Source organism: Mizuhopecten yessoensis, unplaced genomic scaffold (assembly GCF_002113885.1).
Source record: "Mizuhopecten yessoensis strain PY_sf001 unplaced genomic scaffold, ASM211388v2 scaffold4999.3, whole genome shotgun sequence".
In the NCBI taxonomy this organism is placed as follows: Eukaryota; Metazoa; Mollusca; class Bivalvia; order Pectinida; family Pectinidae; genus Mizuhopecten; species Mizuhopecten yessoensis.
In genome coordinates this window covers 368,063-382,075 of record NW_018405829.1, presented here as the reverse complement: position 1 = coordinate 382,075, position 14,013 = coordinate 368,063, and the positions used below count along the sequence as shown (strand labels likewise).

General features: G+C 37.3%; 1 protein-coding gene across 2 annotated transcripts in view; it reads left to right on the top strand.

Annotated features, from left to right (window-relative positions):
• Positions 1 to 14,013, top strand: part of LOC110450123 (atrial natriuretic peptide receptor 1-like) — a 37,305-nt gene that overhangs the window by 18,320 nt on the left and 4,972 nt on the right. For both annotated transcript variants that reach the window (XM_021497394.1, XM_021497395.1), the window contains 11 exons: positions 518 to 629; positions 6,300 to 6,375; positions 7,065 to 7,161; positions 7,777 to 8,007; positions 8,419 to 8,523; positions 9,570 to 9,641; positions 10,001 to 10,169; positions 10,486 to 10,641; positions 11,462 to 11,660; positions 12,530 to 12,670; positions 13,058 to 13,181. In XM_021497394.1, coding sequence (XP_021353069.1) covers positions 518 to 629; positions 6,300 to 6,375; positions 7,065 to 7,161; positions 7,777 to 8,007; positions 8,419 to 8,523; positions 9,570 to 9,641; positions 10,001 to 10,169; positions 10,486 to 10,641; positions 11,462 to 11,660; positions 12,530 to 12,670; positions 13,058 to 13,181 — 1,482 coding nt within the window. The remainder of the gene's footprint in view (positions 1 to 517; positions 630 to 6,299; positions 6,376 to 7,064; positions 7,162 to 7,776; positions 8,008 to 8,418; positions 8,524 to 9,569; positions 9,642 to 10,000; positions 10,170 to 10,485; positions 10,642 to 11,461; positions 11,661 to 12,529; positions 12,671 to 13,057; positions 13,182 to 14,013) is intronic.

The window sequence follows — 14,013 nt, the reverse complement described above, 5'->3', positions numbered from 1 at the left end:
CCCCCCGAGAGGAAACAAGTTTCACAAGGGCAAAGGGAAACAAAGAATATCATTTTCTGACGGAAAGGCTATTACAACATGACAGATCGATATCATGATCAGTAAAGAGTAACACGCCGATGTGATTTTCTGCTTGTCACTTGGAACTCAGGCGCAATACTTCTTTCTAAATGATTTTCTCCTAATGAAAGTAATATGGCAGGGAAACTCGAGCAACAAATGAATACTTGACATTTTATTTTAAAGTCGGTGTCATCGGGTACACGATGAATTTGCATAATCGGTGGTCGGGTGGTGCAGTGGATAGCGCACTAATATCCTGGCCAACAAGAATGAATACTATTGTTTCAGTATTGTGGTGAAGTAAATAAAGTTTGTATTTTATATAACTAGGATAAAGGTGGCCGTTGGTGTAAGGGCGGATGTACGTGTAGTTATACATGTTGAACTATGTATGCTTTGCCTCATGTAATTACGTTTAGCTTTCAGCTGCGTAATATTTCGCTGTTATTTCTAGGATTCGCTCGTAGGTATTTTCCGGTGGGGCGACGGGCGGACTAACCAGGAGTACATACCACCCGACGTCCCGGTCTGTGGTTTCCACGGGGAACTGTGTATCGAGGAGACAGGTTTGTAGTTAATGAGACATACAATTGATGACATCACTTAGCCAATAGTTAAAAAACAACTGTTAAAGAGGCGCATACACCCAGAGAGTGATCAAGGGGTATAGGTAATTAAGTGGTGTTTCGTTGCAGGATTTCCCCAAATTTATTATTATTGTTTTGGAAAATTGGCAGACTTATGTTAGGAGGTTCCTGAACTCCTGAACCGTATGAACCCCTTCTCTTAGGAACCACTACCACAAATTGACATTACCAAAAAGCAGCTAAAAGCCTAATACAAACACATATTAACTAAAGTTGTCTCCCCTGCCTACAAATTATACATATTAAGAAAATTGGGGAACGAATTTAGGTTGATTTTTATAGTGCTACGAGAAGTATCAGACATGTACATGTTTCCAACCCTGTTAACCAAGACGACAACCTATCTAACCATGTATCAGCTCGATCCCCACCTATGATATGGTTGCCACGCCAAATTTCAGGGTGGTAACAAGGGGAGGTTACTCTAATAGAGGATGACCCGGTACAGTATTACGAACTCACAATCAATTCGATTCTGTAGAGCGAGAAGCCGACGTGAGTTTCTGACTACATTCAATTTCGACGAGCTATATAACTTAACATTATTACAAAAAATATGTCTATCATCTTAGCATAAACATTATTAGAAAACAGTCCCTATTGGACGAAACTCTAATTTAGATACATGTACATGTATGCAGGAAAGAAAAAACATTCATATGTATACGTCTTGTAGAAAAAACAACCAGTCTTTTACTTATTCTTCATTTGAAAATCAGATGATGTTGCCTTTGGGATTTTTCAAAATCAATCGCCTCTTAAATGATGCCTTAAAACATTTCTCCCTCTCCTCTTTTTTCACCCTCTTTAAGTGTGACGCATTGTTGTAATTTTCATTAATTAGCATCCTCCAATGATGTGGCATGAGCATATACGTGGCAATCGGTGAATGGATAATAAAGAATAGGTGCATTTTGTGCTTGTGAAATGAAGGATAATTAACAGTAGCGGGAAAACATGTATGAGAAAAGAGACATTGTACTCCTTATATTTTTATTTATTTTTTATTCATATTAATAATAACTATTAATATATGTAGCTTCAAAATCTCACAAATGTTCTTGGAATATATTTGAATTATATTTCTCAATGCGACTTTACCAACGTAAGAGTTATTTCCCTTACACCGGATTGGATAATATTTTGACACGGCGCGAATTCTTGTCAAACAGCAGCGGCTGTTGTGTCATTTTCTTAAATTGTTACACTTTCATAAATCAATACACCAGAATACCATGCTGTGTTGCAGAAATGTTTGATACATACACAGTTCACATATCGTCTCGTCTCCGAGCCATTACCGTTATCAACCTTAGCACGATATGTCAAATTAGGTTCCCGTTTCAAACATCAAAATAGAGGTTATACTTCATCACTCATAAGGGTTATAAGTATATATATTTACTTCTTCCTTCTACAGACAGCGTCAATGCTTGACAGTCTTCACATGTGCTTTCTCGAATCATATGTGTTTCACACGCGTAACACTCCTCAGACCGCAATCCGAGTTTCTTAAACGCTCAAACCTAGTGCACGAATTTCACCACCACAACACCGAAGGTGCTCGGGTTCTGGAATCCGAGCACCTGTGCACCTGTGCACTCGTAGAATGCACCGGAGTTGAACATTTTGTTTTCAGCAATTATTTAAAGTATGGATTATTATTTGTAGAAGAGTATCAGAAGACTTTATGTAACCTACAGGTGAGTGTCAGAGATTCTACTTTCTATTTACGATATATAACGAAACTATATAGCGGAAGCATGCAAGACTGAATTATGCGCACGCACTCCGAACGGTAGTGGGTCCGTCATTTCGTTCTCTGAACAGAATTAATAAGACGCTCGGCTTTCGCCAAGAGCGGCTTAAAAAGCAAACCTGTTTATGATAACGGATCTCGCTTACTCCAGTTAGCAGTTTTATAACCTGTCTGCTATTGGCCATGGTACTGTGATTGTGACTTAAGTTATGTGTTCATTTGTTGCTTCAGTGTAGGACGAGTTAGCCACATGTAGGGACGCCATGTTACAAAAATGTAGCTAGCACTCTTTAGCTGTATAGCATGGGGTTGCTATGACATGTTCCGATGCAGTTTGGACGTTTTGCTCGGACTATTTACTGGTTAGAACAGGTTAGCTAGGACGGGTTAGCTAAACCAGATAAGCTAAATGACAAGTTTGCTAGAACAGGTTACATTACATATGTAACTAGGATGAGTAAGCTACATATATATACATATGTAGAACAGGTTAGCTAGTACGGGTTAGCTAAAACAGATCAGCTAAATGACAAGTTTGCTAGAACAGACTACATTAAGCTACATATTTTAGAACAGGTTAGCTAGGGCGGGTTAGCTAAAACAGATCAGCTAAATGACAAGTTTGCTAGAACAGACTATATTAAGCTACATTTGTAGAACAGGTTAGCTAGTACGGGTTAGCTAAAACAGATCAACTAAATGACAAGTTTGCTAGAACAGACTATATTAAGCTACATTTGTAGAACAGGTTAGCGAAAACAGGAAAACTATGGTACGGGCTTGCTACAGAGTTGGTTCTAAAGAGATTCATGTACAAATGTACCGTCATAAGATCGCTATGTCCCTCTGAGGGTTGTCACGTGCACGATCCTGCGGGCGCCGGTCTGGGATACGTTCGATGCCTACATATCCACACATGTCCTCTATTTACTTAACTCACACTCACCCACATACACGTGTATAATAAACACATAATTTTAAATACGAATGTGCTGGATTTGTTTGTTTGAATATTAATGAGAGTTGTCAACCCTAGAGCTTGTGACTTCATATACGGAAATCGATTACTGCAAAATTGTCTATAGGACTGTATCGATCATCTCCGTATAACAAGTCAGCCGCCGACTCCCACAGGTAAAAATTAATACAGGTACCAATGGGACAGGCGACAGGTAAAAACGTACACGAGCGCTAACAGGACAGGCGACAGGTAAACTTGAAACGTACACGAGCGCTAACAGGAAAGGCGACACGGACAGATAAGGTAAACCCACGAAAGTGTGTTGTATTGCACATCACGTCATCTTGCTTATCTTATTCATGTGTGTCACATGTTGAAAATTGTTGTATTTATGAATGGGGATAGTTTGTCAGTGACAATATCGGGAAACAAATGCTCAGCTCTCTCTCTGTGGGACATTTTCCGTGAAAATCGATCTTCTTTGAATCCGCGGCGCGTTTCCAATAATGTACATTTGTATCTAGTATAGGCGTGTTTAGTGACTGTCGATGAGGACTACTGGTACAGTACTACTTGTGTTATGTCTGTTACATGTTAAACAATCATGAGGATACATTTCTTAGCATGTGTAACATTTTCCCTGTGTAGACATACCGTTCGTCCGTGTGATATTGCGGTGAAGTTAGTCCACGCTGGCCGACAGTTCGTGAATTTTTATATTTAAATGGGAATCATTGTTCCGCCGTTAGAGTAGCTAATCAGTCACATGTAAAATGGTACCGATACCATTAGATAAACACATTAATAATTAAATCCTTGTTATCTGATAACCCTAGAAACAATAGACACCATATCTGCGAAAGGCTGTACACATGACATTTAGGTACTAAAACACCATTCTACATACATTGGTACATGTAGTATATTAGCAAAAGAGCTAATGAACGTTCGAAATTCCAAAAATGGGCACGTGTCACTTCTCCAAAGGGCGATATTTCTGCACACGCTACTGCGGAGGCACGTGTGCAAGGAGACACATTGTTTTATCTCCAGGTCATGTGATCAGACACCTTGTAACATATAACAGACATGATAATATGACATGTTGCCTTTGTATGTCAATCATGTATATACTGCCAATATATAAATAATCACTGAATACACATGATTTATCTATCTAAAATCAAACCAGAAGAAAGGTGTTGAAGTTCGCAACACTTGAAACGTAATGATACTTCACGTGGTCTTAAATTTGCTGCAATTTTGTACAACAGATCAGCTGTTTCCAAAGATTTAAATTGTGAATGTGTCTTTTATGTATTCCTCCGGCAATTAGAGCCCTTTATGATACCTACAGGGAAATGCAAACTGAGCAGTCTAGTGTGGAGAGGGATGGTTTTGTTTGAATGGAGATGAAGAGAGGGACAAACAAACGAGTAAGGAAGTATGGAGTGTAAAGCGGGAGGCGTGAGTGTAATTATAGGGGTTATGATGTGCACCAGCTTTGTGTGTATAGGGAGGGTCTAGCGTGTAGCGGTTTGGGGGAGAATAGAAGGGATTCAGCCCCTTCCATTTCATACACGGTTTTTTATTGCATTGAAAAGAGATTTACCAGTATTCAATTCGTTACATGAATATTGAAAAAGATTCAAGTTAATCAATAAAGAGATATGGCGGGTTGCTATGCCTATTTCCCCAAAGCTATGTTACGCTAGTGCGCACATCCAATCGTGCACTGTTATGACGCGTCCTCAGGTATTTTTATACAGGTAGCATGCCTAAATATTTAAAAAAAAAAATAACTGAAGGAGGATTCGAACCTGCACCGTTTATTTTCTAGTCGCAAGTAAACTGCGTTACACATTCGGCTACATATAACATATAGATATTGGCAATTACGAACTTATTTAACCCGAGAAACACCGGTCGCAGTTGAGAGAAACTTGATCACCCCTATTTTTCATTATTTTGAGCACTTTCCCAAAGGAGGACCACTTTTCCGTAATACGATTTGTTTTTGCATATTACATCACGGTCACAAAAAGTTTATTCAAAAGTTGGTCCTCGGATGGGAAAGTGTTGAACGTATTTTTTTAACTCCGGGAAACCCCATCACTTTCATAGATATAGTGTATATGGCTATATTTGCAGTATCATACATGTATTAGCAATACCTAATTTCTCAGCAGTTTAAAAATTCATATTCAATTGGTTTTGTATCTTTTGTATGCATTTTTGCTACACGAAATGTTTTACTCCTGATTTTTTTCCCCCGTTTTCATAAATGCCGACTTAGGGAAATACGGGCAGTTTTCCGCCATACCTCTTTCTATTTAGACAACCAACAATAGTTTATTAGCCATTCGAGTGTTTTAAGCAGAGACATTCTCCATGATACAAATGTGTATGAAGCAAAACGATAAGACTTTCTTCTACCATGATCAATAAAGCACGTGCTACATCACGAGGGCTTAAATTGCTTTCATAGTTTAACGAAATGTATTTTTCAGGTAATGGTAATGAAGTAGGTGCAGCGTAATGTATTATTATAAGTTTATAGAAACGTGCGTGTTGTCTTACTTTATGTTATAACTGTTTCATCAGATCGATGAAATCTTTGCATTGGTGAAATGGTCAGGAGAACCGCTAATGATGATTGAAACAAATTTCTCTATTGGCATGTACTATACATTCACACTGTAAAACGAACACAAAAGGACATGTTTGATTGATTTTCGCTTATTTCTCTTATGCTCACATTTAGAAACGTTATTTATTTTGTAAAGTTAAAGAAGTGAACTGTGCTACAGGTATTTGCCTCCCGAAGGTTGTACAAACATATATTGATCAGAGTTGTCTCTCTTTTCAGCATCGCAAGTCGGACTGTATGTTGGCCTCTCTGTCGGAATGGTGGGATTACTCTTTGTACTCCTACTCATTTTCAGGTGAGACATACGGGTACTCAAATAAGTTATATATGTGAAACATACATGTACCCAGGTAAGTTATACAGGTAAGACACGTATGTACCCATGTAAGTTATACAGGTAAGACATATATGTAACTAGGTAAGTTATACAGGTAAGACATACATGTAACTAGGTAAGTTATACAGGTAAGACATACATGTAACCAGGTAAGTTATACAGGTAAGACATACATGTAACTAGGTAAGTTATACAGGTAAGGCGTACATATACTAAGGTAAGTTATACCGGTAAGACATACAGATACTCAGGTAAGTTATGCAGGTATATGCAGGTATATGTAAGACATACATGTACATGTACATGTACGCAGGTACGTAATATGTGATATACATGTATATAAATATATAACATTATAGGACACTAAATGATGTTGACAGTACTAGTGTGGATAAAATAAAGTCGGGTTTCGAAGCAGCTTGATCCTTTTTCAATGTTTGATATAAAATGGCTTTATGCTTGAACTATAACAACGTCACCATCATATAAATGAAAGATTACATTTATTTAAGTTTTGATTATACCGATCTGTTAACTGATCGGAAAGTTGTTCAGTCGTAATTTCTATAATTTCTTGAATACAGTTATACTACAGGTATTAAATAATGCTACAAACTATCGGTTTTGCTATTGTATTTATTGACCAGGTTCTGGCGACGCGAGAGAGAAATTAACAATATGGGTTGGAAAATCCCCTTCAACGCTCTGGATTTTGAGGCCGGTAAAAGGAATCGTTCGTTAACGGTAGGTACTATAGTTAATCACTGTAAATGTAATATCACTTCAACAATGTAAAGTCTTAGTTTTGTAGTAGACCATGTACAATTTCAGTCACAAATGGTTTCTTTGTGTTCGTGTGTTCATAAACTATTCTATGCTGAATCCGAAACTCAGTGTACATGTATAACCGCAATAATGTACAACTTACTGCTTTTCCTTCCTTCATTAAGCAAAGTGTGACCAACTGAAGGTGACGGCGAATGAATGAAGAAATTAGCACGTAAGATAATAAATGTAGCATAGCATAAAAAATGAATTTTACTATCGATTATTTTCTTTTACAAATTTAGGTTCTTGACGATGATTCGGATATAAAGTGTGTTTGTTACAGAGTAGGGACAGTGTGACCTGTCTATACAGTCCACGGGAGAGAGCAACCTCAGTCTTTATAGACAGGTGTTCGTTGCAGAAAGTGTATTATTATGAATAGAAAACATGTTTAAGGAATTCGTTATACGTCACGCTGCAGCTGTGGACAGGCGGTCGTTACAGACGGGGGATTTGTTTGGACATACGTGCATTGTACTCTTTAATGAATACCTCAGCCGCATGGAAACTGATATTCCTTTAACATTTCAGAATTTCTCTAATCGCTTAAACAAGAGTACAAAAAGTTTGGGGACTGATAGACAAACCGAATACACGTATGGGCAGACAACTCTTACCGACTCATTCTCCGAGGCCATACAAAAGCAGGAGCACAGTTCCGTGGCCATTGCCAGGTTCAAACGATCCGTTGTGGCAGTCAAACACATTCGGAAGAAAAAGATCGCAACCACAGACAGGACATTGCTGAAAGAAATGAAAATGGTATGGAATGTGAATATAACAGGGTAATGCTGTAACGATTTGAAAACTCCGATGTCTCTTAAAAAACAAATATTTCCATCACGTGAAACCCTATTGCGACGGCATCTTGTAGCTTTTTGAAGTGGTCGACATACTGCGTTAGTTTACCGTCTAATTATAATACTACATTGTATCTCAAACAATTCCTACACCATAACCGTCCTTATGCGATTGATTTTGAAAAGAAGCGTGTTCTATATGTACATTCACAAGTAATAATACCGATGTTACAAAATGAATTATTTTCTTTGAAAAAGGCAAGAAAACTATTTTCCTGCCTTTTTTAAAGAAAATACTGTATTGAAATGATTGTTAAAACATTCAAACGAATTTCTCTCATTAAAATGAACGATAGTATATGTTTTTCTTCAGCTACTGGATCTGAAACATAACAACGTGACAACACTGCGGGGGGTCTGTACTGATCCTGGTCACATCTGCGTTTTATGGGAATACTGCGCAAAAGGCAGCCTCCAGGTAATAAAGTAATATTTTGCTTACAAAAAATGTTTCCTTTTACAGTTATCAGATCCAACACGTCACAAATTTGCTAAAATTTGTACCGAAAACAACATATTTACAGATATGATCTATAAACAACATTTTGGCACAGCTGTGTGCATTTCTGTGTCTTTAATTTCCGTTAATTTCCTTTCGGAACATCTGGATCAAGAGACAATAAACAAAACCTAAATGCAGTGCAAATCTAAATTCTAACAGCGATTTGTCGGCAACATAACAGAACCAAAATTCATCATTTACATATAGAGGGATGGCGCGGAACCGCAATGTGGATTTTTAGTTTTTTCAGTCATTACTTAGTAACAACCATGTCACCTCACAAGCTTCACTGGAACATCCCAGTACATTCTTATCCTACATAATAAAGTTTTGGACACTTACAGAAACATAGCAGAATATATGTAAACATAGTCGAATAAACGAGCTGCGACTCACTGCTGATACAGTGAAGACACCGATACAAAGGTTAGGAAGGAAGTCCGAAATAAATCGACGATGAAGACATTGTTAAAAAGTATTTAAATATTTAATCATCAGTGTTGTTTCCAACATCATGGTTAGATAGAGCGACATTTTCAAATTTCAGATAAATGAAGTTATCTGAATAGAGATAAAGTACAGTATCTTGATATACTCTCTCACAAATCATAACATCATCTCGTACCTTGTTTAAACCTGAATGTATCTACTGTTAATTTATGTAATTATTATTGGCTGACCTATATGACCGCGTACGAATATGGAGGGGGATTGGGTCAAAATACTGTAACAATGCCATCAAATAGAAGGCACCCATATTGTAATCAAAACAGGGAATTCCCTCATTGACTTAAGTCGGTGGTAGCTTATGACATTTTATGAAATATATCCCTGATGAATCTCAACATTATCTAGAATATCTACTATAAATGTCGGTGCATTAGTAGAACCCGGATGAGCGGGGTTCGATATTCAGTTGTCGTTAGAATTATTTACTTAACATGGAGTTACTCTGCTTACAGGAGATCCTGGATAATGACGACATCAAATTAGACACCATGTTTAAATTGTCATTGGCTATAGATATTTGTAAGGTGAGTTATGTTTAAACTGTCACTGGCTGTAGATATTTGTAAGGTGAGTTGTCACCATTCTTCATTTTCAAAACTGCGATGCAACGACCATGATGGTTTATAAATTCACACACGCGGTATGCAAATGCCATTTTTTCTGTGTGTCTGAAACATCTTGTAGATTATTCGCAAAACTTTCAAAACTATTTGTTTCTGGTGTTTTCTCTTCAAATTGTTTTTTTGTTTTCAAAGTATTTTTGTCCAGTATCGATACATACATAGACATCGTACGGCACTGGTGTATCTCGCAAACAATCGAGATTAGATTTTTTTTAAAGTTTAATTATTCATACAAAATATCGTTTAATGTTATGTCCCAGGGACTCGAGTACATTCATCGGTCTGAGCTCAGGTTCCACGGAGGGCTACAGAGCTCCACGTGTGTGGTGGACAGCAGATGGACTTGTAAACTTACCGATTTCGGACCCCGCTATCTGATGAATGGTGCTGAATTAGACCCGAATGAGTCGGAGGAGCACCGTTACAGAGGTAGGCACGTACTACCGTGGTCATTTAATAGAATTCCGTTCTAAAGAAAAACAAGCAATTTGATATGTAGATTAATCGTTATTAGTTACTTTTTTAAGAAAAAAACAAAAACAAAAAAACATTCCGTCATCATTTGACTAATTAGTGTGGTTGTCAAGTCTAAAAACTAGAAAAAACATCGAGATAAAACTAAAATAATTAAAATAATGTACATGTATAACCCTTGTAAGACTGTTGGAGTGGCCGCCGCATGCTACTGGTATTCATTGATAAATGTTTTCTGATCAGTTTACCCCATGCACTATTGTACTTGCAGCATTATTTTGGACCGCCCCTGAATTCCTTAAGAAAGCATTAACTAAACGGATGAGGGTTGGGTCACCAGCTGGAGACATTTACAGCTTTGGGGTCGTCGCTATGGAGATAGTGACCAGGGAACCGCCATACCAAACCATGGATTTAACAGCAGAAGGTAGGCACATGTCTGATACAGTTAAACAATGGTAAAGTGTCACCACTTAGTCAGTATACAAGTCTGGCGTTATAAAGCGGTTTAGTAAGATATTGAGATATACCCTTATAGCCAATGCTTTGAAAAAAGAAAATGTCGTCTTGGAAACGTTGGAAGTAGGTGAGGTGTCAAATAAAACGAGGTGTACTGTACACTGTAATGTATATTGAAACTAAACTGTTCGGTACAACTTACCCTTGAAATGTGTCACCACAGACAAATTGGTTGTCTTTTACAGAGGGGATTTCGAAAACTACACACGAGTGATGGTGTATCTTAAATGTTACAAGATGACGTCACAACGACGTATAATGGATTGGTTTGAATGTTATCTTATAACTTTCTTTTGTGTGTGACATTTAAGGACAGTTCCAAGCTTTTTGACACAAGTAAAATAACCGTTACGTTTGACGTGTTTTAGACAGTGAAATTTAGACAAAACCAGCAGAATTGTATTTGTTTAATATTCGTTTGAATCAAATCGAATAAAGGATATTAAAACTGAATAACGTTAAACTAAAGAAGACCTGAGTAACCTTTTTTTTTTTAAATAAATAGTATGAAATATGTTCAAAGAATCCACATTAAAATGAATAGATAAATGGATACATTCACGTCAGTCGTTCAAATCAAAACCGTACCTTTTAGGACATTTTGGAGAACTTTTCGCAACCTCCGGTACGTTCCAAGAGTCGCTTACAAGTAACACATGAGGTATGTTAAAAAGGAAACGGATGTTCTAATATTCTATTTTCAATCACTTATGAATTTAATTTTGCAGAGATAATCCGGAATGTCCTGATTCCGAAGGATGGTTTGCTCTGTCGCCCGAAATTTTCTGCGCTCAGCGACAGCTTCCCGGCAGCTAAACAGATCGGAGGCATACAGAGATTAGTGGAGCGCTGCTGGAACGAGGACTCGTCATTCCGGCCAACAGCCAAAACTGTACTAAAAGTTCTCAACAAGATTAATCCCTACAAGTAAGTCCACTGGTATATTCTCAACAAGATTAATCCCTACAAGTAAGTCCACTGGTATATTCTCAACAAGATTAAGTCCACTGGTATATTCTCAACAAGATTAATCCCTACAAGTAAGTCCACTGGTATATTCTCAACAAGATTAATCCCTACAAGTAAGTCCACTGGTATATTCTCAGCATAATAAACTTGTACCAATAAGTCCAGCGGTATATTCTCAACATAATATACTTGTACCAATAAGTTCACCAGTATATTCTCAACATAATAAACCCGTACTAATAAGTCTACCGGTATAAATAAGTTCACCAGTATATTCTCAACATAATAAACCCGTACTAATTAGTCTACCGGTATACATAAGTTCACCAGTATATTCTCAACATAATAAACCCGTACAAATAAGTCTACCGGTATGCATAAGTTCACCAGTATATTCTCAACATAATAAACCCGTACAAATAAGTCCATCGGTATGCCCCCAACACGCAGTCCACCACGGCTAAAGAAACTTGTACCCAGTGATCAACATGGTTGACCTGTACAAGTAAGTCTAATGCTAAAACAGTACTCTTAATCTTCAACAGGGAATATCAGCCGTTACAAGTGAATCCACCTCTTAAATTGTACACCACGCCTTAACAAGATCGATCTCTTCAAGTGGATCATCGTTATAAACTGTTTTATTGTGCAACAAGATTAAAACCTCTTATCACAAATTAAAAGTTCATCACTAAAAGGTCACCTAGGACAGAATCAACCCCTACAGATCAGAAAGTCCTAAGTAAACAGATTATTTAAGTTAGTGATCTATTCTATATATATAATACCGTGATCCAGTTTCTAATTCTGTTTTAATCCCCGACCAGGAAAGCTAACGTGATCGAGAACATGATTACTATGATGGAGAAATATTCTAACCAGCTAGAGGACCTGGTAGACGAGCGGACGGCTCAGCTGGAGGAGGAAAAACGCAAGACAGAGTCCCTCCTCTACAGAATGTTACCAAGGTAACTGACGGTAACGGAAATCTAAACATTTCATTATTTTGTCATTGGAATATGATATACTCAAGCATGGATTCTGTGTTCAAACCAACGCTGAAATCATGTCCCGAAAGTAGAATATTAAAAATGGTATTCGACCTATTATCATGTTCCTCTAAATTATGAAAGTGAATAATTTCTCGCTGAACTTAATTGCATAATCTTAGAATGAGCACCAGTATGGTTTCATGAATACAGGTCAAGACAGTAAATATCAAAATACATGACGTGCAAAACTTCCAATGACTTTAAATAATTTCTAGTAACTAAAATCATCGCTGTTTTAAGGCTCGCCTTCACAACATCGATTTAAAATTCCTAAATTTAATTTAATTTTATCTGGCGTTTTAGGAAGATAGCAGAGCAATTGAGGATAGGAATGCCAGTACAGGCCGAGGCTTTTGAGATGGTTACAATCTATTTCTCAGATATCGTCGGTTTTACCTCAATTGCAGCTGCAAGTACACCGCTACAGGTAAGTGGTGCCTTGTAGACCGATGAAACCATTCTTGAAAGACGCCTGCTTATTCTCCAACGAATGTTGGGCCTCTCTGCTCTTAATCAGATTATTGCCTATCAATTATTGATCCTCATTAACACTCTGATCACAGTACTTTACCATCGCCTTATTTTGTATCAATTAGTCTGAGACCAAATAAAAATAAAAAATCGAAATATTATTTGATACTAGTAATCATTTTTTTTTACCGCAAATATATTATTAGACTTCAAAAAATCTCTAACTATTTGACGGTTATTTTTAGATTTGTGGAAATTAATTGAATGTTTGACGCAATCACCAATTTTCGTCCACCAATTGAAAGATTCCTCTATTGTATATATCCTTTTATATTTCTCTGACAGATTTTGGACGCCTTTAACTCAATATATACATGCATAGTATGTGACAATCAGTAGATAGTAGGCCCTCTAATTCTCCTAATAATCGCGCTTTAAATAATGCAAAAGAGGTTACCTCAAACACACTGTGGACCTCATTTACTCTATGCACATTGATTGCGGTGATTTATTTCTGTCAAATTGTAGGCATCTCCTTAAACCTCTATAATTTGACGACTATTTTTTGCCTTTTACAGATTAGGATTATGTTAATAGTCTTCTAAAAACTACACATATTGTTGTATTTGACTATGCCGTCTTGTCTGATCAGGTAATAAACAGTATTTTACTATCCTTTTCTTCAACTAAGTATGAGCCTTTTAAACACAAGGAGTCACAGTATCTTGGTGTGCCTTTCTAGGTAGGTCGTTATTGGTCTAGCCAGTCTTGGTCGGCCGCTCTTGGTC